The 24308-nt window shown below is 36.6% G+C and overlaps 2 protein-coding genes across 2 annotated transcripts in view; both read left to right on the forward strand.

Moving 5' to 3' along the window:
* EFCAB5 (EF-hand calcium binding domain 5) overlaps positions 1-2549 on the forward strand; it is a gene marked incomplete at its 3' end in the record, with an annotated part of 87025 nt that extends 84476 nt beyond the window's left edge. The window contains exon 20 of the mRNA XM_084237851.1: positions 2371-2549. Coding sequence (XP_084093977.1) covers positions 2371-2549 — 179 coding nt within the window. The remainder of the gene's footprint in view (positions 1-2370) is intronic.
* An 8790-nt stretch (positions 2550-11339) lies between these two features.
* Positions 11340-24308, forward strand: part of NSRP1 (nuclear speckle splicing regulatory protein 1) — a gene marked incomplete at its 5' end in the record, with an annotated part of 51299 nt that continues 38330 nt past the window's right edge. The window contains 2 exons of the mRNA XM_084237005.1: positions 11340-11359; positions 12530-12623. Of these exons, the coding sequence (XP_084093131.1) occupies positions 11340-11359; positions 12530-12623 (114 nt within the window). The remainder of the gene's footprint in view (positions 11360-12529; positions 12624-24308) is intronic.

The following is a 24308-nucleotide window of genomic DNA, read 5'->3' on the forward strand; positions in this document are numbered from 1 at the left end:
TCATTATTTAAAACTGATCCCTGATAAGCAGGGAAGCAGCACTCTACAGTTTCTTTTCAGCCACCTTAAATGAATGACATCAAATGCCCAATTAACATGGCACTTAGGAGTTCTTCTCAAATATGAGTCTCCTGTCCATATAAAAACTTTTGAAACTTCACACATATACCCTGTGAAGCATATAAATTTTCATGGGCCTTCAGCTTATTGTGTAGGGCAATAATGTTAAGCGGTGACATGGGTAAAACAATAGAAATAAGAAAACTAAAACAGAGAGAACTAATGATTAAGGAGAGGAGCATTCAATAAATGCTATTTATCTTGAAATATTTTTTAGTTAAAGTAGCAGTTACACTTTAACTTTTGGACTTGAAATTTAATGATTCTTTTTGCTTTGTCCATCTTTCTAATCATCTATAATTCCCAAAGAATTTAACTTTAAAGTATTAAAGCAGGGATCTATGAATAGAATTTCAATTTAGGAATATCCTACATTATTCAATATTTTCAGCAAAATGTATTCCTTATATAATTAAAAGTTTGATTAAACTAAAACCTAGAAAAATACCATTAAGTATTTCTGAATTAAAAGATATATAGATTCCAAGTTTGACCTAACAATTCTTAACAATTTATATGTCTTCAAGTAATCTACTATAATCTTTATCAAGCCAAAGTAAAATAACATAGTTTCTTATGGTTAGGAAAAAAATAGTAGTATATATGTTTGAAAGAATAGCCAAATCTTTGCAAACTGGCTTTCATCTGCTGAACTGCAAAGATCTGCATCTATTCACCACAAGAGGGCAATAGCGCCCAACCATTGTTGATGGAAACTCGAAGGATAGAGCCTTCTTTAGAGCAATCATTAGAGTCAATTGTTAGCTAATCAATCTCCCTGTAAAGGGCAGGGAAAGAACCGCTGCCTAGGCAGGTTCGGAGTTTCTGTCCTCAGTAACAATAAGACAGGAAATAAGCAACAGGATTTGTGAAAGGAAGTGACCTCACTTTCCATCCCACTGGCCTGGAATCACCATGGAGATGGTCAACTAGCTTAATAATGGTTGTTGATATGGGTCTGTTCATTTGGATGTTCTGATAAGAGCACTGGCAAGCATCAGTGGAGCAGAGTTCTTAATGGGGATCTAGGAAAGGCAAAATAAAAGCTGTGGGGAACAGCAGAATTGTTTTGTCTCCAAAAATTAGGACTAGTTTTAGGAGGGTTCCAGAGTAAACACTCCGTCTAGTTTCATAACATTGGAACATTAAATATAATCTAGGGAATTTTTGAAACCTATAGTATTATTTTAAAAAGGTTCCAGGAAGGTTATTAAGACAAAAAGGGGTCAGCTACAACAAATGCATCTTAATATTATAATTATGTATGCTAATTGGTCCAGTATTACCATCACATAAGGTAAATCAAGTATTTTTAATGTACCCTATGACCAGCATTTGTTGTTTTTATTCACAATTCACTCACTAATGTTACTCTACTGCAACCTGAAAAGACTTTTAGTATTTGAAAAACCTAACTTAATGCGTAATTTAATGTTGTTTCAATTCCACATTTATTGGACACTTATAATTAAGAGAAAAGACAGTACCTTTGTGTATTATAAAATTTTAGAATCTGTACACTATGTAATATTTTGCAGGTTTTTTGAATTGTTTTTTAATTATATTCATAAGCATATAATGGTACCACTTATTTTTTTGTATACAATATGTTTTTGAGATTTATCCACAATTATATTTATAGCTCTAGTTCTATAATTTTGTTAGATGTTATATAGTATTCCATATTACTCATCAATCAAAAAAGATAAACTGCAATTTGCAGCAACATGGATGGAGCTAGAAGGGATCATGTTCAGTGAAATAAGCCAGAATGAAAAAGAAAAATACCGGATGGTCTCACTCACAACAGGAATTAGAAAACCTAAATAAGGGACCAGGAAAAAGACTAATTATTATAAAGTAAAAATCAAAATCAACAAGCAACTATAAACCAGAGACACACTACGGCAGGGGGAAAAGGGAGTAGGATCAAAACAAAGGTGGTGGGAATTGTATGGGGACTATTACCAAGATGAAAATGCATATATTGTGCAAAAATGAAGTAAAAATAAAAAATATATACAATTTAAAATTTTTTTAATAAAAATTTTTTTAAATGTTTTACAGTATTCCATTAAATGAATATGTCAAAATGTATTTACCACTTTCCTATAATTTTACCTATGTAAGTAAGATTCTGCTATGGTTTTGACCCAAAACATATTTAATGAACTTTCATTATAATACTGGAACTTACATTTTAATAATCAAAGTATAAAACTGTCCATATTACTTTTTTTTTTGGTGCAGGTCATTCTCGAATTGAAGTATGGAAAGTTGGTAATATTGTTATAGAATACCTGTACCACTGGATACACATCTGTATAGCTCTAACAAAGCTAAGTAAAAAACTGAATTGTGGTATTACACCCCCATTACCCTCCAAGACTGACTCTTATATGTATGCAAAAATGCCAGGAGCTCTCTAGGAAATGCTAATGGAATGGATACTGTATTTTGGATACCTTTGTTATGTTCAGTTTTGTTTGTTAAGTATAAAACAATTTTAATTGCCACATAGACATATTCTGCTCCTAGACAATTACCTCAGCACTTTCCAAAACCAAAACTGCTACCTAAGGAGAAATTTGATCTAAAAAATGACCTGTTTAGGTAGCTATAACCAAATGCATATTATTGAATATATTTAGCGTTAGCTTCGTATCTACCATGGGACTATCATGGTTGATTGGCTGGTTATTTTAATTCTTTTAAGTAGAAAGGAAAGACAAATTGGGGATTGAGAGAAAATGAGTTTTTACATCAAAAACAAACCAAATAATAAAGGTTTTAAGAAATGGACTGGGAATTGTTTTTCTAACTTTCCAAAGACTTAATATGAATACCACGTCTCCCCCTTTTCCACCTCCCACTCTTACTTAACAATATAAAAGTCATTTCAATGAACAGAAATTCTTGTGGGAAAATGTTTGTCCGTGACTCTGGAAGGGGATAAAAGCATGCTTATTTTTATGATGACAACCTCTCAAGTTCAAGAATTGCAAAAAGAACTTATATCTGTTTAAAACTTGTTATTACAGTAAACTTTACTGCTCTGCTGTGAGATTTCATCTTTGCAATAAGATGTCTGATGACAGAGTCCATTTTTAATAACATTTTGGGAAATTAAACTTCATTTTCTTTATTTGGTTGACAAAATGTGATGTGGTCCAAACATCTTATAATTTGAGATTGGCGGTCCCTTTTAACCTTTCCTGATAAGATGGCTGTTTTATTAACAGTCCTCATCTCTTGGATGATCACATGCCCAGTTTTAACCTATAAGCCAGTTTCATATTTGGAAGAGGACTTTTTAGGGCATTTGCAGCAATATTTCTAGGAACAATGTTCTTGAAGATATTAAACTGATAGCCACATATCCTGATGACTTCAGAACAAGCTTGTAAAGAGTTTACTTGTGAATACAAATGGCATTTTAGGCAGCAAGGAGGGAAAGACTTTGCAGAATTTTACCTTTTAAACCATTATCATGGGAATTAAGTTAACTAAGTGGCATATAACTTAATGAAAACAAAATGTATATATTTGCATGGTTCTTTAACTTGTTTGACATGTTTTCACATATTAATTCACTTGGGTCTCCCATTTAACCTGTATGATAGGCAGCCTAAATGTCATTATCCCTCATTTTACAAATAATTTTTTTAAATGAGAAAGCAGACTTAGAGTGAGCGCTACCCAAGTTAGGACAGCTGTAACAGGCAAGGTGAACCTAGCAGCCAAACATCCAAATTTCTGGTTTTACTGTCCTTGCCGGCACCCCAGGCTTCTCACTTTCCAGACTTTACTATGCTAATGACTATGCTATCAGTCTCTTGGAAACTACTTAAAATTAGCAATCAGCAAGGCAGGTTGTTTGAATTTATTGAACCATCATTCAAATAAATTCTGCCCCTTAACATCAAGAGCTTACCCTTTTAATGAAGAGAATATTATTTATACTTGAGAAAAATTTAAATAAGGAATTATATTTAAAAACATTTATTTGACTGCTAATAGATTTATTGATTTACTTATATTTACATACACTTTGAAGATTAGAGTTAACTAATTGGATTATTGTTGACTTTTTCTCCATAGCTTACAGGTAACAATAACACTGAATGGTGTACACCATTCAGACCACTGTCCTTTATAATTATGACTTTCATAGTTCAGAAACAACATAAGGTTTCAAGATGATATTGGAATCTTGAGAAAAGCTCTTATTAGCTCTTTTAACAGTTTTATTGAAATATAACTCACATACTATACAATTTACCCACTTAAAAGTCTACAGTTCATGAGGTTACCAGGAGGGTAGGCAAAGGGCTTCCTCCATTTTATCCCATGTCCATTGCCTTCCCTATGAATTTTCCTGTTTTGAAATTTTATATGAATGGAGTTATATAATATGAAGTGTCTTATGACTGACTTCTCTTCCCTCTCAATCTATATAAATACAATCAAGCAATCAGTTGCCCTTACTTCTACAGACATACCTGATCACAGAAGACCCGTTGTAGGTAGTTTTGAGAATTTCCATTTTTCTTACATAAGGTTTATGCCATTTCACTTTTATTTTTTTTTAATTTTTTTTAAGATTTATTTATTTATGTATACAAGAGCTGGGGTACAGGCCAGAGGTTTAAGTGGTGAGAGGATTCACCAGAGACAGAGTGGGGAACAGAATAGGCAGACTGACTGAAAAACATTGCTGAGGGGAGCAGTGGGTGAGTCAGGAGAGGTCTGCTGCACCGTTTGAGGCTGCCGATAGCTTCACAGGTTGCGTCTTAACCCCTTGCACCACCAGGGAGGCCCAATGCCATTTCACTTTCATCTAACCTCACACCACAACTTTATTAGCTGTGTTCTTCTCCCTTCCACTTCATCCTATTATTAAGAACTGTCTTTGCAGACTAGGTCAATTAATTAAATATTAACTATTTCTTTGTCCTTCGGCATGACTCAGTGAGTCCTAGTAATTAACCATCCTATACCTCTCCTACATCTGCTGCCTGAGCTTAGATTCTCCTGCCACCTTTTCTTTAAGGTGGCCACATTTTCTTTCAAGTAGTCAGGTCTCTCCAGCCACAGCTATTTGAATTGGAGTTGACCCCTTGCCAAAAGGAGACCAATACTGAAATGGCCTAATTAAAATAGTACCCAAACTATTGATAAATCACACGCAGAAATAGCAATAAGAGCAGTATCCAGAAGGATAGTAAGAGTTTAGAGAAGTCCAAAGTGTCATGATAGGCCTTAGACAAGTTGAAACAAGTTTGTCACATACTCCAAGTTAGGAGAATCTGATCAGTAAAGCTGTAGAAAGCCAGTAGTTGGTTAGGGGAAAGAATGGGCACAGAGAAGCAGAGACTGAAAGAGTAGGGAAGTAACATTAATGTCAAAGGATTAAATGGAAAACACATTAATTAGGGTGCTGAGGTTCCCACAGATACCTTTGATCCAATTCCAGTCAACTATTCTGTTCTTGAAGTTTTATTTCTGCAAGTCAAGGACAGTTGGTAATGATGATGCTGTGATACTTCTTTTTACTGGTTTATTCTGCTTCTGTCCTTACAGTATCTTCAATTAAGTTTCCCAAACTTGGGTTCAAATATTAAGAGTCTTTTCTGTGTCTCTGATTCACTGCTTCAAGTACTGCCTTTGCTAGAGGCCTTGCTAAGTGATTGTAGAACTCTTTGCAACACTGCATCTGAGAAATCAGCCTTCTGGCTTTGGGAAATCTAAAAACTATTACAACATCCCAAAGGCAAGGGGAGAATACAAAATTCAATACACCAATTCAAAAGTGCACATTTTATAGAATATTGAGTTGTCCACTAGATAATTTTGTGTAACTAATTCCCTGTTCTGTCTCTTTAAGCAAGAGTCAGATAGCCTTGCTCGGGGGCTTTATTTTTACCCTTTATTGATTATTTTTATTTTAAGCTAAGTATCAAATGCTCATCTTTTAAGGGGGCATTCTTTTGTACAGAGTCTGTTAAACCAGAACATTTCTTAGTCCCACCTCCCCCTATTTCCCTTCCTTCTGAGTCAACTACTTTCAATTCTTTTAGCTCAGGTGTTAATAAATAACTTATAGGGCTAAATCTGGTCAGTTGTCTATTACAGTAAATAAAGTTTTATTGAAAAGCCATGTCTATATTGTTTTTGACTGCTTTCACCCTGAGGGTAGAGTTCAGTAGTTGTCAGAGATCTATGATCAACAAAGTCTAAATATTAACTATTTGGCCTTTGCATAAAATGTTTGACAACCCTTATTTTTACTGTAATTTTGATTTGTACCACCATATTGTTAAATAAGATGCTGTGTATGTGGCTGCTTTTGCTTTTGTTTTTGGTGTGTTTATGATTGAAGTAATATCTGTTAATTTGCCATGAGGCAATACAAAGATTTAGTTCCTTCCTAAGCATGTGCCTCCACACACATAATACAAAGATTCAGTTTCTTCCTCAGCATGTGCATCTACACACACACTTTCTATCCCTCTTTTCTTCCCAATATAGTTACATTGTAATTAAGATTTTAATAGATCAATATTCAGTGTTTGCATGACCATTATTACTTATGCTATTTAGAGCTTAGCCATTTAATTATAATTATTTCCTTTTCTAAACATCTTTTTGCTTTCCTTGGAGTCAGTGTCAAAAGAAAACTTCTGGAGTTCTAATATCACACCAAGCAGATTTCAGAGCAAAGAACATTACCAGGATAAAAAAGGTCATTTTATAATGAAAAGGGGGTCAATTAATTAAGAAGACATAATTTATGGGCCTCCCCTGGTGGCACAGCGGTGCCCGCAGCCTCTGCAGTGCCAGTTCATTCCCTGGCCACCGGTGAAGGTCCCACAAAAAAAAGAAAACATAAGTTATATACATAATAACAGAGTTACAAAAAATGTGGAGCAAAACTACAGAACTACAAGTCCATACAAAACTGCAGAACTACAAGTCCATGCAAATGGAAGTAAACTAGTGGTTGCCTAAGCTTAGGTGGTTTGGGGGTTCCTTGGCTGCTTAGGGGATATGGGAATGATTAATGCACACATGATTTCTTCTTGGGGTATCCTTATGGCGATGGTAGCACAACTCTCTGAATATACATCGTATACGAAGTTTATCTAAATAAAGCTATTTTCACAAAGGTGATTACCCCTTCTGCCATGTGAAGACCCAGAGAGAAGACTACTATCAATCAGGAAGAGGCTCTCACCAAATACAGAATTTGCTGATGACTTTATCATGAACTTCCAGCTTCTAGAATCGCATCTTCCTGAACATAGTTCTATTATCTTTACCCATTTTTGCTGATATCAATTCACCATGATCTAACTGTATCAAGAGGTATTGTGACTTTCAGCACCTTCCCATTTGACTTTCTGGTCTCTTGACAACTCAATATGAAAACACTGGCTCTCCCTGGGTATTGAATAGAGCTACACTATCAACTCTCCTGGGTTTCCAGCTTGCCAACTGAGTATCTTGGGACTGGTGATCCTCCATAATTGTACCAGCTGATTCCTTAATTCTCTCTCTCCTTCCTCCCCCCATATTGACTCTATTTCTCTGGAGAAGCCCAAAATGGTATGTTTCTTAAATCTTTTTATTTTTTCATGATAGTGAAATATGATACAATAAAAATATATACTTATATATACATATGTATATTTAAATATATTTTTAAAAGGTAATTACACTAGGTAAAAATCTGGATCTACATAAAGATATAGAAATACTGGCAATGGTAAATATGTGGGTAACCATGGTATTCTTATTTTAAAAATATTTTTGAAAGACAATTGCTGAAAGCAAAAATATTAAAAATTTATTGTGCATTTATAACATAAAATGTGTAACAACAATTGTACAAATCTAAGAGAGAAAACTAGAATATATTTTTGTAAGTTTCTTATATTGTACATAAATGTGAAGGTAAGCTGTGATAAGTTAAGCATGGTGTAGAGCATGTGGAAGTTGTCAGGTTTTTTCCACCCTCCCGCCATTAGCATCAATGATCAACACCTGTAGTCTTACATGCAGACCTGGTGGAAGTACCTGGAGTGTGGTGTGCATGTGCATGAGTGGATGTGCATGAGCCAGAGACTGAGCATATATGTGCAGCAGCAGAGGAGGAGGAAGCAGAAGACTGTGGGGGTGCATTGCAGTAGTGAGCTGTGGAGAAAACACAAGAGAGCCAAAAGAGCCCAGAAAGAGTGAAGATTCGCCCCCTAGCTCCCCCTGCCTGCCCTGCACCTGGTTGCCTCACTACAAATGGTGTAGAAAGATCATTAAAAGCCGGAAAAAGCCACTGAGGGCTCCAGGACTCCTTCTTTACCCGCCTGCCTGGATTCATAGAGAACCTGCTCTGTGCCTTGTTGGTGCTACAGATGTATACTAGAAACTCTAAGGCAACATTTAAAGAGGGCAACGGAGGGAAGACGGAGGCAATGGGCAAAGAACAGAAGGGTACACGAGAAAAAAAATTACAGGTATACTGATAATCACCTAATGAAAATGTTCTGCACATCCAAATTAAAAGGAAGAGATGGGGCCTCCCCGGTGGCGCAGCGGTTGAGCGCTGGGTTGCGAAGCTGCCCGCCGCCTCTGTGGCGCCGGTTCGATCCCCGGCTGCTCCCCGGTCATCAGAGGAGGGGCCCACATGGCGCACAGACCTCTCCTGCCGCCCGCTGCTCCCCTCAGCAGTGTACTTCGGTCCTTCTGCCTGCTCTTCGCCCCGCTCTGGCTCTGGTGAATTCTCTCACCCTCCCGTGCTTCTGACTGTACCCAGTGCATGTATAAACCAACCAACCAAACAAACAAATAAATAAGACATGCCTCCAGAAAATTAAAAAAAAAAACAAAAACAAAAAACGCACTGAGATCACGGTGCATTTAAAAAAAAAATAAAAGGAAGAGATGGTCAAATTGGATTTTTTAAAAAAAGCAAGACCTAAGTGCTTGCTGTAACAAGAGATCCATTTTGAAATAAGGACACAAATAAATAGGCTAAAAGTATAAGGATGGAAAAAGATTGTATGCAATCAATCCTGGTGTGTGAATATCAGATAAAGTACATAAAAGAGTGAAGAGGGTCATTTCTTATTGGTCCAGGGGTTAATGTAAGAGAACATAACAATACTAAAGTTTTATATACCTAACAGAACTTCAAAGTACATAAAAGAAAAAACCTGATAGAATTAAAAGAAGAAACAGACAAATCCACAACTATAGTTAGATATCTTGAAATGGGCCAAAAGTGAGCAGGTGCACATATGAAAAGTGGCTGGAATTCCTCCCCCCACCTCCATACTGTATATGAAGAGGGAAAGGGGAGAGCCACGAGTGAAGGGGGGTCCACTGGACCATAGTGGAGGACTCTGGGTTTAGGGGAATCTGTGAGTCCATCTGGGAAGGTGTGATTCTATGCCTTTGAGTCACATACAACGTTATAAACCAGTGTTACCTTAAAATAAAAAAGAAAAGCATCCTATATGATTTTGTTTTCTATACCCAGTGGCACCAGGAACTGTATTGGTGTTACTAATAATTTTGGTTTCTTGACGGGCTACCATTAGCAAATAGATTTTTTTTTTATTAAAGATTTATTTATTTACTTATACAAGCACTGGGTACAGTCAGAAGCACGGGAGGGTGAGAGAATTCACCAGAGCCAGAGCAGAGAGCAGAGCAGGCAGAAGGACCGAAGTGCACTGCTGAGGGGAGCAGCGGGCGGCAGGAGAGGTCTGCGCGCCATGTGGGACCCTCCTCCGGTGGCCAGGGAGCAGCCGGGATCGAACCGGCGCTGCAGAGGCAGCGGGCAGCTTCGCGCTTAACCGCTGCGCCACTGGGGAGGCCCTTTTTTTCACTTTGTATGTCAAGAATTTATTGAGTAATGACACCTTTTTTTCCACCCAGAAATATTTTATTATTTGGGTTTATCTGAACTCAAACAGGAGGACACATAAAATTAGCCATTACACACTTATTGCAAATACTTTCTCAGTCTGTGATTTGTCATTTTGTTTTCTTTTTTTTTTTTTTTAATTTTATATATTTTTACATCATTTTTCATTTTCGCACAATGTATGCATTTTCACCTTGGTTATAGTCCCCACACAATCCCCACCCTACCCCCTTGTTTTGATCCTACTCCCTCCTCTCCCCCCTCTCCAGTGTGACTCTGGTTTATAGTTGCTTATTGATTTTGATTTTTACTTTATTATAATTAGTCTTTTTCCTAGTCTCTTATTTAGGTTTTCTAAATTCCTGCTATAAGTGAGACCATCCGAGATTTTTCTTTTTCTTTCTGGCTTATTTCGCTGAGTATGATCCCTTCCAGCGCCATTCATGTTGCTGCAAATTGCATGTTTATCTTTTTTGAATGCTGAGTAATATTCCATGGTGTATATGTACCACATCTTCTTGATCCAGTCATCTATTTTTGGGCATTTGGGTTGTTTCCAAAGCTTAGCTATTGTAAACAGTGCTGCTATAAACATAGGGGTGCAGGTGTTCTTTGGAATTGATGTTTCTGTGTCCTTTGGGTAAATACCTAGGAGTGGAATTGCTGGATCATATGGAAGCTCTATGTTTAGTAGGTCCAGAAATCTCCACACAGCTCTCCATAGTGTTTGGACCAGTTTGCACTCCCACCAACAGTGCAGGAGAGTTCCTTTTTCTCCACATCCTCGCCAACATTTGTTGTATTAGCAAACAGATTTTTATCTTCTGCCAAATACCCCTGAGCTAAGTACACTTATATGGAATGCCTCAGAAGTGAAAGAAGAAGAAGAGAAAAAAAAAAAAAACGATAGCCTGGGAGAGCTGTTTTTAACTTGAGTATCAGAATTACTTGCAGGGGTCCCCAAAATTGAGTTGAGCCTCATCCCAGAGTTTGACTGAGTAGGACAGGGACGTGGCCTGAGAAGCTGCGGCTCGATCAAATTCCCAAGTGATGTTATCGCTGCTCGTACTAGGTCCACACTTTGAGAACCACTGGTCTGGAATTTTGATTTCTTCTCTCTGTGGCCGAGAAAACCACCCAGGTTCCAAACAATTGCGGCTGTGAGGCTGCGACTCAAGCCACTTAGCCGCTAGGAGGATTCCCGGTGCGGTGCCCAAAGCCGCGCGAGAGTTTACGTAACGACGTCAGCGTCACGTCAGCGTCGGCCACGTTCAGCGAAGACGGGAGCAAGATGGCGATTCCGGGCAGGCAGTGAGTGATTCGGGAGTTAGGGTCAGGCTGGGGACTGAGAAATCAGCCGACTGTGTCTTTGGACGAGGAGTAAAAATGCGCTGAAAGTGAAGGGGCTGTGTCGCCAGGGATAGAAACGGGAAAAAGCGAGAGATCCTGAGGAACATAGTCCCCATCCCCACCCCCATCCTCCCATTTTCCAGGCTGGAAGCCCGAAGTTTGAGGGAGAAACTTGTGAGGAAATAAAGGAAGTTAGGCTGAGGGGCAGAGAGCGAGACTTTTCTATTTTCCAAAAGCTCGGTCTGAGGCCCCTCAGTCTTGCTTCCTACCCCGCGCTTGAGTTTCTCCCCGGTTGGATGCTTTCAGGGGCAATGAGAAGAGACAATTCTTGGCCTCCTTAGAGGGCCTTGTTCTCCTGGGCAGCTCAAGTCCTGATTCCCGCCCTCCCTTCTTCTTTTAGGAATGTTGTGCTGAGAAACCACAGATAAGGGTAGGCATATAGGGAATTGGGGTGTCCGTTATCGCAAAACAGACAAATAATTTATATTCTTGGAAGTTTTACTTTTGATGTATAATCCTTAGTTCTGATGCGGCTTCCCGTGATCTTAAAGACCAAAACGTGAGAAATAAATGAGTTGGATCTGGTGGGATGGTTCTCAGATGCTCCAAGACAAAGCAAGTGAGCTTAATAAAGTGTAATGGGAATTTTAGTTATGGCTACTTGTATCTTTAAAAAGTTTTTTGTGTTAACATCATCCAAAAACTTCTCTAAGCTGTGTAATTAGCCAGTAGGGGGTGGGGGGGAAATTAGCTTTTCTTTTCACTCTTGTTCCACCACAAGGATGATTTGGATTGTTTTTGTTTTTAGTGGACTTGAACTGAGCTTTTCACTAACCCGTTCTTTTGAAAACGGTATAGTAATTTCACCATCTAAAGCATTTCTGAAGTCTTCAGTTCTCTTCCTTAATTAAAATGGTGTTTTGAGTTTGGCCCTTGTTCACAAATAATCACTTAGAGCAGTTACAAAATCTTTTGGCATTTTAGAATTTTGAGATAGACTATCACTGATAGAAGCTGTTATGTTTTCATACACTAACATGTTTTAACTTGGTAGCTTCATCTGGAGAAGTAGTAGATGTATTATTTTTTAACATATAACGGTGTAATTTCTATTTCAAAAAAAATATGCAGGTATGGGCTTATTTTGCCAAAGAAAGCACAGCAGTTGCACCGTGTTTTGCAAAAACCATCAGTGTTTGGGAGTGATTCTGATGATGATGATGAGGTAAGTGAATCTATGATTTTTCTACTGAATTGTTGAAATTATAAATTTTTTATTAAAGTCGCACAGTGTGACTGTTGTCTTTACTTGCCTTAGTTCTTAATAGTGTATCTGGAGTGTATTATAATTTACAATATTATTAAAAGGAATGTTTAAAGAAGGAAGTTTCACCTATTTTTTCTTTATAAGTGATATGTGGATAAGCAAAGATTTTTTTTCCCAAAGGTTATGAACTTTAGTTACTTATAGGTAGTTATGCAAAGTCATGTCAGACAACTAATACTGATGTAACAAAATTGTTGTAATGACCCCTGGAAATCAGCTATTAAGATGTCACCAGTTTCATAGACATTTTTATGAACCACAGTAGTTTTCTATAGAACTATTTTTTGTGGTCATTCAATATTTGCTAAATGTAATTGTTCAGGTACCATTGATAGTACAGTATGACATCTAATGTGAACATTTTATTTTTTTAAATATTTATTGTTATTTATTTATGCATACAAGAACTGGGGTGTAAGCCAGATGTGGGAGGGGTGAAAGACTTCACAGAGTGGAGAGAACAGGTGGATTTACTGAAATACACTGCTGAGGGGAAGCAGCCTGTGAGATAGGAGAGGTCTGCTGTGCCATGTGGGTTAGGGCCTGCGATAGCTTGATAGCGCTGAGACTTTAACCCTTGCGCCACAGGGAGGCTTTAATGTGAATATTTTATATTTTAGCGGCCAAAGTAATGTTTTCTGTTAAACCCACAGTGTATAGCAGAAACAACCCAAAATGTGTGCTTTGGTTGTTTTCCCTATTTCTAAAAAAATATTTGTATCAATTAATTGGCACTTAATTTGTTCTAACAGAAAATGTTTTTCTTTCAATTTTTACTGTTTATATAATAGGTAGGTAACTGAACATATATGAAACTTGCTTTCCTCTAGATGCTCACACTTTTTATAAATTGGAATATAATTTACATATAATAAAATTAGTGGACTTTAACTGTACAGGTTGAAGACTTTTGACAAATTGTATACGCCGCATCAAGATGTAGAACATTTCCCTCTTCATGAAAATTCTTCCATGTCCCTTTGCAACCTACTGCCTCACACAACTGTCTAGTGGTTTTAATTTGCATTTCCTTGATGGCCAATCTTGTTAGCCATTCATTTATGTATTACCTCTGGAGAAATGTTCCTTACTTGATGTAGTTTGTAAATATTTTCACCCTTTCTGTGGATTTTTTTTCACTTTCTTAATCATGTCCTTTAAAGCACAAAAGTTCAATTTTGAAGAAGTCCAGCTTATTTTTTTCTTTGTTTCCACTTTGGTATCTTACTTGTGAAACCTTTGTCTTATCCATGGTCACAAAGATTTATGTTTCAGCTCTTACTTAGAGTATGTGATCCATTCGAGTTAATTTTTTTTTTTTTTTAATGAACTCCTAGTCTTTTTGTGGGAAACATACACTTTTTTTTTTTTTTTAATAGAGGCATGTTTATTTATTTGTTTGTTTGTTTGATGGTTTGTTTATACATGCACTGGGTACAGTCAGAAGCACGGGAGGGTGAGAGAATTCACCAGAGCCAGAGCAGGGAGCAGAGCAGGCAGAAGGACCGAAGTACATTGCTGAGGGGAGTAGCGGGCGGCAGGAGAGGTCTGCGCGCCATGCGGGACCCTCCTCAGGTGGCCGGGGAGCAGCTGGGGATCGAACCGGCGCCGCAGAGGCCGCGGGCAACTTCTCAACCCAGCGCTCAACCGCTGCGCCACCGGAGAGGCCCCATTCGAGTTAATTTTTATATGTGGTTTGAGTTAGAGTCCAACTTCATTCTTATGTGTTGATACCCAGTTGTCCCAGTACCATTTCTTGAAGACCGTTCCTCATTGGATTGACAGCATATTGTGGTTTGTTTTAATATGCAAATAATTTTTTAAATCACTTTGGACACAACAGGAAAATATAATTTGCTTAGCCTGTAGTTTCATACAAATCACCCTGCTGTATTACAGGGCAAGACATATCCTAGTTTGAGAAGGATGGATTTACACAGTTGATCTAGAAAGTTTACTCATGTTATTGCTGTTCTTTTCCATTGTGAAAGAGGCTTTTGGTAGGAAGACAGTGGGTACACTAGAATCAGAAAAATTAGTCCTGGATGGAGGGGCTTCACTTACATAGTGGGTCTTTAAGGCAGAGAATTGGGTTATATAGATAGCAAAAGACTTGAGGTGCCAAAAGAAGAGGATGAAGCAACCCAGAATTAGAAGTATTAGAATTAGGAAAATGATAATAGTGGTAAATGGAGGGATAGAGAGAGGAGATGGATGTTGGAGACAAGTGCTAGGGTTACCTGTTGGAAACTCAACTTCTCTAGAAAGAACAGCAGCCTCTGGGGAGATTTAGTCTTTTTTTTTTTTTTTTTTTTAATTTTTTTTTAATTTTATAGAGGCATGTTTTATTATTTATATTTATTTATTTGTTTGTTTTTGTTTTGTTTATACATGCACTGGGTACAGTCAGAAGCACGGGAGGGTGAGAGAATTCACCAGAGCCAGAGCAGGGAGCAGAGCAGGCAGAAGGACCGAAGTACACTGAGGGGAGCAGCGGGCCGCAGGAGAGGTCTGTGCGCCATGTGGGAGGGACCCTCCTCCGGTGGCCGGGGAGCAGCCGGGGATCGAACCGGTGCCGCAGAGGCTGCGGGCAGGTTCGCAACCCAGCGCTCAACCGCTGCGCCACTGGGGAGGCCCGGGAGATTTAGTCTTAGGTAAGACAGAAAAATAACTCTCTCTCCTTTCTTTCACCCTCCAAAATACCATCTTTGTCTTTCATTAGTAGTGCTCAGCCAGGAACCAACTGACAAGGGAGCTGCAACTTAGTTAATGAATATAAAACTGTTCTTTAGCATGATTTCCTTACCTATAAGCTGGTGAATCTGTCTTATCTTCTGACTAAGAAGTAAATTTTTAACTTTAGTATGTTTTTCAAATATTTGTAAAGTTTGAATGTAAAATCTCTCATTTCAGAATTAACAGTTTAAGCAACAATAAAATTTATCAGTGCTTTGGAAAATGTAGAGAAAGATACTGTGTGGTTTTCCTCCTGGGGAGGGCATTTGGTATACCTGGAGAGGAGCTGCTATGAAGCAAAGCCATCTATTGTATTTAGCACTTCAGCAGAAGAAATTACGAGTCCTAAATTAAGATTAGGCTTTCCTTCCAGTGGTCCATCAGAAGGGGCCCTGGCATGTGAATTCTGTTTTAATATGTGCTTGTATCCAGAGTTAGTTTAAAAATGGGAATGGGGTAGTCCAGAAATTGTAATTATCATTTAAATAGTTCCTCTTTACAAGGTCAGGACTGATTAAAAATACTTATTTTATTCTAAGATAGGAGGATTGAAAATAATTATTTTATTCTAAGATAGTTTTTACTCCTTATGAGTAAGTGGTTTTTATTATATCCTAATGCTGCTGTCTAATCTGAAGTCTTTCTGAGTGGGATTACTATGGTAATGTGTTTATTTTTTCCTGTCCATTCTCTATTTTCCAGTTCCATTGCCACTACTTTCATTTATTCTCTCTTGGACCATTTTAATAGTTTTGCAATTTCCTTAGCAGCTTTCTTGCTCTCCTCTAATTCATTTCAACTACTGTTGGCAATCGATTTCTAAAGCATAATTCTAGTCATTATTATGCCCTTGATCTTGTACCTATTTGTGTTTAAAATTTTAGCTGCTAATCTTGAAATTGAAAGCCTTTGCTGTGCTTTCCAAAATGCTTATTGGCATTTTCTCCTAACTGCTCTGTCATGCAAAGTACATTGTCACATTTGTAGTTTTCCACAGCTCTCTTTTTCTTTATATTGGAAGTCTCCCCATCTTATATGTCCAAATTACAGCCGAATTTTGAAACCCAGTGCAAAAACTGCTTTCTTCAGGATTTCCTCCACTGGAAATCATGTCTTTCTGACACTTCACTTTTTCAGAGCACTTAACTTTATTATAGTTTACTTTATTATACCAAGTCTTGTCACTACAAAATATCCAGACTTGCTTCCAAGAATGAATAAAATTATTTACTTAAGTGTTTTAGCTGTCTCTGTTGTAAGGAGACAGATAGTAGATGTTTTATGCTTTGCAGATCAACCACTCAATTTTGCTCTCATAACTTGAAAGCAACCATTAAGTGATCTGTAAATGAATGAACTATTAAAAGCGCTCTAATAAAACTATTTATAAAAAGGAGGGTGAATTGGCCCATAGACTGTTGTCACTTAATAATTCCTCATCTGTATCATTATTCTCAAAAGTACTTGTGATAACCAATTATTTCATGTTTTATAAGGTGGTTGATGACGAGAATAGATAATGTATAGACATGGAACTTCTTTTCAGATACTTCTCAATGATAAAAGCTTGCTCATTTTTTAGAGCATAATGAATTTGCTTTTTAATCTTGGCAGTTGAAATGCTTATTTCTAGATAATAACATTTTTGTGAGATCCAAATTTGCACTGTAATTCATATGACATGGAAAGTTATGATCAATATAGCCTGAAAATTGTTGCATTTGGATAAAGGTACAAAAGTCCTTGATATTTTTTTAGAGTGATTATTATGTTAAACTAGATAGCTAAAGTTAGTTTTTTATGTATGTCCATTAAATATGTCAGATAAATGGCAGATGGTAGCAATGGTTGTATTTTGAGTCTCTCAGATGCCATGGTTCAGTCATTTTATAGTTTAATAGCATTAATTTTCACATTTTGTATTAAAGATTTATGCACAGTCTTAAGTTTCATGGTTGTTTATGATAACAAACACTTAGAGCCAGTCTAACTTTCAACAGTGAAAAGCATGGCTAAGTAAAGTTTGGTGCAATGTATATACAAAATTGTTACAGATAAAATCAATGGAAAAAAGGGAAAAGCATTTTAGAATATTAATCATAGTTGTCTGTGTGGTGGGTTTGAGTGTTATTGTTATATTTTTTCATGTTTTCCAAGTTTTCCAGTTTTGTAATTGAAAAATATTTTTAAAGAAACATGGTAAAATTAAAGTATTTCCTTTAAGATACTTAGCAGCTTTTGAATCATATTAAAATATAAAAGAAAATAGCAAATTTCATTTGTTAAAGGAATAATGAGAGTGTATTGGAATTCTTTGAAAGCATGAAGTAAGCAGAGTACAAAATAAGATTGTTAATGGTTCAAAACTGTGAATATTATGTAAGTTGAAGATAAATGAAAATGTTAACTATTGGATGAGAGTATGAAGTTTCTTTTTTCAAAATTACATTATTTGCTAGAGTTTTGAAAATATAAGGGAGTGCTTTAAAAAAAAGATAAACATAATTGTTTATTTCCAAAATTAGAAACATTAGCAACTTACTGGATTGTATGATATACTTTCATTGTTTTCACTGTATCTTCATCTTTCTCCCTTTTAATTCCAATGTTTTGAAAACAATTTCATGAAAGAGTAATATGCAGAGATCCATTTTTCCTAATGAAAAACTAATCTTATTTTAGCTAGAAGCCTGCTTCGCTTGCTCTAGTAGTAAGAAAAAGTTAAAACTGTAATTAATCTCAACATTATGGTACATCGGAATCAATAGTGCTGCAGTTGGGGTTTTTCATCAGTTATAATCATGTAATTTGCTATTTCTCTGGATATAGTCTGGAATAGTTCAAATGAAATGACAATTTTAATAGACATGACAAAGAATATTGTGAAAATGGCAGGAAATTTAGGTTATTTTAATGATGGCTAAGAATTTTTTACACTTTTCATGAGCTACTAAACTGAATTTTCCCAGAAATTCATGATACTGAATATATCTAATGCCAGTAAGTATTAGTTTGGGAGAGGGATTTAAAGTAATTGTGCAGTTTGGGTAAAAAGTTGTCCCTTCACCTATACTGTTCAGGAGTGAAACAAATTAGTGACGATGCAAGAGGAGACAATAGGATTAAATGATAGAATTCTGTAAGGACTGAGATGACAAGAAAATTCCATTTTCCATGTTTTATCTCCCAGCAGGGTAAGAACATTACAGAAGTATTTGAGAGAACCCAGAATATGAAGATGAGACGATGTAGGAATTTTTGTTCTTTTCTTTATTTTCTTTAAAGATTTATTTATTTATGCATACAAGGATTGGCGTACAGGCCAGAGGTGGGGGAGTGAGAGGATTCACCAGAAATAGAGTGGAGAGCAGAACAGGCAGACAGATGAAATACTCTTCTGAGGAGAGCAGCGGCCGAGGCAGGAGAGGTTTGCTGTGCCATGTGGGTAGCTCCCCTGCCCGGGATCAAACTTGTGCTGCAGTGGCTGTGGATAGCTTTGTGACTGTTTAAATCTATGTGGTTTTAGCCAAATTTACTTGTGTTGGTACATGGACAAATTTTTTAAAAAAAAGTTTTCATAATCTGGAGTATAAAACACAAGCATTATTGTATTTTTCAGTTTAAGAGTTGTTTGTTTTCTTTTTATAGTTTCCCTATTGGTGTTCTATTTGGTAAAACATTGTTCTCATACTTTTCTTTTGTTCTCGAGACATGGTTTCTTTTTAGTTCTTAGAATGCATTTATTCTATGTATGGATTGTACTTTCCCAGTTCTTTGTTTCATTTTTCTTCCCTTTGGAAACTGAACATTTAAATATAATGTGACAATTCTGTGAATCGTAGTATCCGCTTTCTGAGGCTTTGTTGTTTTTTTGTTTTGTGATTTTTCTGAACTAATTTTTTTTTTAAGATTTGTATTTATTTATGCGTAGAAGAACTGGGGTGTAGGCCAGAGGTGTGGGTGGGTGGGTGACAGGATTCACCAGAGATAGAGTGGGGAGCAGAACAGGTGGATCTACTGACATACACTGCTGAGGGGAACGGTGGGGAGACAGGAGAGGTCTGTACCATGTGGGTTAGCTCCTTGGCTGGGGATTGAACTCATGCCATGGTGACTGGCGATAGCTTGATAGCACTAAGACATTAATTAATCCCTGCACCATCAGGGAGGCCCTCTGAACTAATTCTTAAAGTCTTTATTTACTGTGTGTGACCACTGAAGTCTCTAGTGGTCTTTAATGATTTGACAGATTTCCTTAAACACCTGAAGTTAATACATCTGTAGTTTACCAAGAGGGCTCTATACATTTTGGGACATGCCTTCACTACACAGCCAGGCATTTACAACTTTGTCTTAGACTTCACTTGCTTGTGCAGTGCCTGAAACCAGTGAGATCTAGGACCTTCTCCAGTCCTTTCTGATCATGCACAAAGGCATGTGGACTTGATTATCCCAGAAATATGTTGGAATTTACAAAGCCCTCTGTGGACATCTATTCTTCAGCTTTTCCTTTTAAGTTTTTGGTTAGCCTATCATTTGCCTTGAGCATTTAGGCTCTCTGCTGCCTTTGGTAGCCCTAATTTTCAACAGTTGTCTTTGATTGTTTTTGACAGACTACCCCAGGGAAAAGGCTAATAAACACTGGCATCTCTGTCAAGTCAAATAGTAATAGCCTAAGGAGGGAACCACCAATCTGGTCCAGTAATAACTCCTAGGGAATGGGGCTTTGAAGGAGCCCTGTCCAGAGCCATTCTGCCCTTACCAGTGGGTGCTTTCTATCAAGATCGTGGACTCTTAAGGCTGTCATGGCTCTGAGGAGGAAATGATGAAAATAGGGCAAGTAAAAAATAAGAGTTCTTAAAGAGATTTAACTGTTCTTGATGCTCCCTGAACTGTTATAAACCAATATGTAGGGTTCTACAAAAACTGATTCTGACATTTTTTCGAGTGTTTTCATGCATTCATGGGGAGGAGGATTTTCGTATATCCCTAGTCTGCAACTTTTGGTGACTTCCCAGATTGTCTTTTAAGCCTCTTCAGTACATTTTGCATACTTCAAACAGTCATCTTACGGGTTTTAAAATTACTAACTTTGTATTCTTCTTAGGATAAAGACCAAAATTCTTATTTTGGGCCTGAAAAGTCATGCAGAGTCTTACTCTTCTCTTCAGTCTCTTCTCTACTCTAGTGATCTGCCTTATTCTTTAAAATTACTTTGGGTATCTAGGTGAATTTATTATCACCTTCAGTTTCATAATGAAATCTATAGGGATTTTGATTGGAATTGTATTGGAATTTGTATTGGAATTGCATTGCATTTCTAGATTAATTTACAAGAAAATTGGTATTTTAATATATCAGTCTCTTCATTTACAAATGAAATTGTATTTATTTGTAATTTTCATTTGTTCAGGTGTTTTAATATGTCCTTTAATATAATTTTGCAATTCCATAAAGGTCTACCATCTTTTGCTAGATTTATTTCTAGGAAAGCCTTTTTGCTGTTGTTATGTAAAGGAATTTCTCTTATTTATTATTACTAGTATTTATGAATGCTTTTGATTTTTATTCTAGCAGCTCTGTAGTTCTAGTAGTTCTTTGTAGATAGTTATATTTTCTGCAAATAATGATAATACTGTCTTATTTCAGTTCTTTTATCTCATGTTTCTTCTTTTTTGGTGTTATTATGTGTGCCTTATTGCCTTGCCTAGAAACTACATTATAGAGATAAATAGAAACAATGATAAAAATGTAAAAATATTCCTGACTTTAATGGGAGTTGCTTATAAAGTTTCACAATTAATTATGATGTTTGCTGTAAGATTTTTCTATTTCTAGTTTACTAAGAATTTTTTACCATAAATGGCTATTAAAATTTTTTTTTGCATTTACAAATTTTTATCATCTATTTTTAGCATGAATATTTTGAACTTACACCGGTTTTATATTCCTGTTAGTGTGTGACTGAGGGCCATCGAGGGACCCCAAACTGCTAAGGGTGCACACTCTAAAAAAGGGGTCCAGCCATTTGCTGCACAAAGGCAGAGGAAGTAGGCTCTTAGTATGAAAGATCTTTATAGGATTAGTGCACATAAAGAAATAGTCTATTCCTAGTAATAATTCCCCAATAAAACCCCTAAAATTACCCATCCCCTTGTGGACAAAAGTCCAACCAAATAGGCTGGGCCAAACAGAGCTGCTGCTGAGACCTGAAAGTCTAAGGGCAAAAGAAAGGGATTAAGCAGGTCCCAAAGGAGAAAGAGAAAATTCAAAATCAAAGTACAAATCAAGGCAACAGCTACCATTGTCTCTGCCTAGGACAGCCTCCCCACTTGTGTGTTACCCACATGTCCCTTTCAGATGTCTCTTCTAGGTGTCTCCTCCAAATCTTGCTCCCAGCAGTACCAGGGTACAAGTTGGGCTGCAGAAGCAAAAGCAACCTCACATGTTCAGTTGTAAGCCAAGCATGGTTGCTTAACTCCATCCTTCTAGCTTTTTGGCTTAGCAAATCTGGTTTATGGCAGAGTGGACTTGTAGTCCAAAGACAGTTACATACAAGTAAGGGGGGGGTGGGGGAAAATGGCACCTCCCCTTCAGGGCGGTGTATCTATAGCATTCCTGTAATTTTAATTTGATTCAGTGCACTACACTCTAGTTCTTTTATTGGTGTTTTCCATTTCAGATATCTTTAACTTAATTTCATTGTCCAGTAGTTTTTCAACATGTATTCATAGGGTCATTATTTCCTAAATTCTTGATTTTTAAGGAATGATTGCTTGTTGCTTTTTAATTTACTAAATATCTGTTTGAATGGATATAGTATTTCTAACAGCAATTTACTTCAAAACTTTGTAGACATTAGTCATTTTGTTTGGCACTGAATATTCTTAGGAGGAAGTAGGATACTGTAGATTTTTGTTTTAGTTTTTTTAATCTCACTTTTACATCACTTTTTTATTGGCTTGGGTTACTGGTGAGAATTTTCTTTATATCCTTAAGGTCACTGTGTTTTGATATGTATCATGTTGAAATTTTTTTTCCTGAAATACATTGTTGCTTTAATATTATTTATTTATTTATTTATTTTTTAATTTCATAGACATTTACCGTCAATGCTTTTTCTAATCCTTTTGCTGGGAGGGTCCTTTTTTTGGTAGTATTTTCTTTGTCTTCCATATCATTTATTAGTTCATTCAGCACTATTAATTCCCTGCTCTGTGCCAGTGAAACAAAGCCATTGCCCTCGTGAAACTTTTTAGTGGTAAGAAAGGTTGATAGCCTTACAGATAAAAGGGTTTCATGTTAAATTAAAAGGTGACAAAAAACCAAGAAAAAGTAGAGCAGGAGGGCCTCCCCGGTGGTGCATCGGTTGAGCGCTGGGCTGTGGGGCTGCCCGCAGCCTCTGCAGCGCCGGTTCGATCCCCTGCTGCCAGCGAGGGTCCCAAATGGTGAGGCAGGCCTCCCCTGCTGCGCCTGCTGCTCCCCTCGGAGTGTTTCAGTCCTTCTGCCTGTTCAGCTCCCCGCACTGGCTCTGGTGAATTCTCTCACCCTCCAGTGCTTCTGACTGTACCCAGTGCTTGTATAAATAATAAATAAATAAATCTTAAAAAATAAAAAAAGGTAGAGCAGAAAAAGATGAGAGTGTTAGATAGTTGGGAAATTACAATATTTCTCTTTGAATTAAACATGATTATCTTATTTCAGTAAGTCTTTTCTTTCTTGTTTCTAATTTATTAACTCTTAATGATGTTACTTAATCCTCAGTATTTTCTTTAGCATCTCTTAGTGTTTTATTATCTGGTCTGTAAACATTTGATTTATTTTATAGCCATATTTTGAAAGAGTTTGACAGGAAGAGAGAGAAGATGGAGACGATAGTTTGAAGAGTAATTGTAAATTTGTGGACTTTTTGTTGTTTTTTTCTTAGGATAGAAAAGATTTGTGCATGTTTAAGCAAAAAGGAAAGAAACTCAAGAAAAAAAGATTTTACAGTTAAGGAAATAAAGGTATTAATAAGTTAAATAAATTGACCCATATTACACACAGTTCTTAAGTAATAGGGCTAGATTTTGAAGATGAGCTTGATTCCAAAGTCTGTGTTTTTAAACACTATAATATATTACTTCTGAGAGACAGTTTATAATGGAATTTTTAAAGTTTTTAGAGAATGTATTTCTTAAGCAGTAGAAAAAGGATTAGTTGAGGGACTGGCAGAGTTCAGATTTCAAAGAGTTAATCTTGGGAAAAGAACACATACAGAAGTTATATATTGAAACATAGTTTTTATCATATAAAATTACACAACTCTTCCTTCTAGTGATTTAGGAATATTTTGAGAAGATGGAACTTTATTTAATTTTCAGTAAAGTGGAATTCACTTTGAGCAGTCTATCGCAAGGGTTTCAGTGGGGGAGCTGTTTCCAGTGGAGCATAAAGTTTGTGGAGTGAGTTTTACTTATCACAGTTATTCAGAGTTAATACTATTGATACTAATTTTTGATGTTGGTCAGAGATGGTAGATAACTGCCTTTAGTGACCCTCGTTCTTATAGATGAAATCCCTCTGAATTTGTATAGATGAAAAGTTTTTTATAATTTTATCTGCTATGGCTTAAGTTATTTTTATATTTAAGCACAAATTATGTTTTGCATGTCTTATTTTTATTAGATGAAAGTACTTTTAATACAATAGGGTTTAGAATACTTTAAAAGTGCATTTTGCTGATAAAGTGATTAATTTTCAACTGTCTTGTTTGAGGGAAGGTTATATCTTATTTTGCTTAGAACTTTGCCATTTGAGAAAATCCAAGTCACTGTTGTTTGAGTCACTTATTCTGCTGTAAGCATT

This window comes from Talpa europaea (assembly GCF_964194135.1).
Source record: "Talpa europaea genome assembly, chromosome: 7".
In the NCBI taxonomy this organism is placed as follows: Eukaryota; Metazoa; Chordata; class Mammalia; order Eulipotyphla; family Talpidae; genus Talpa; species Talpa europaea.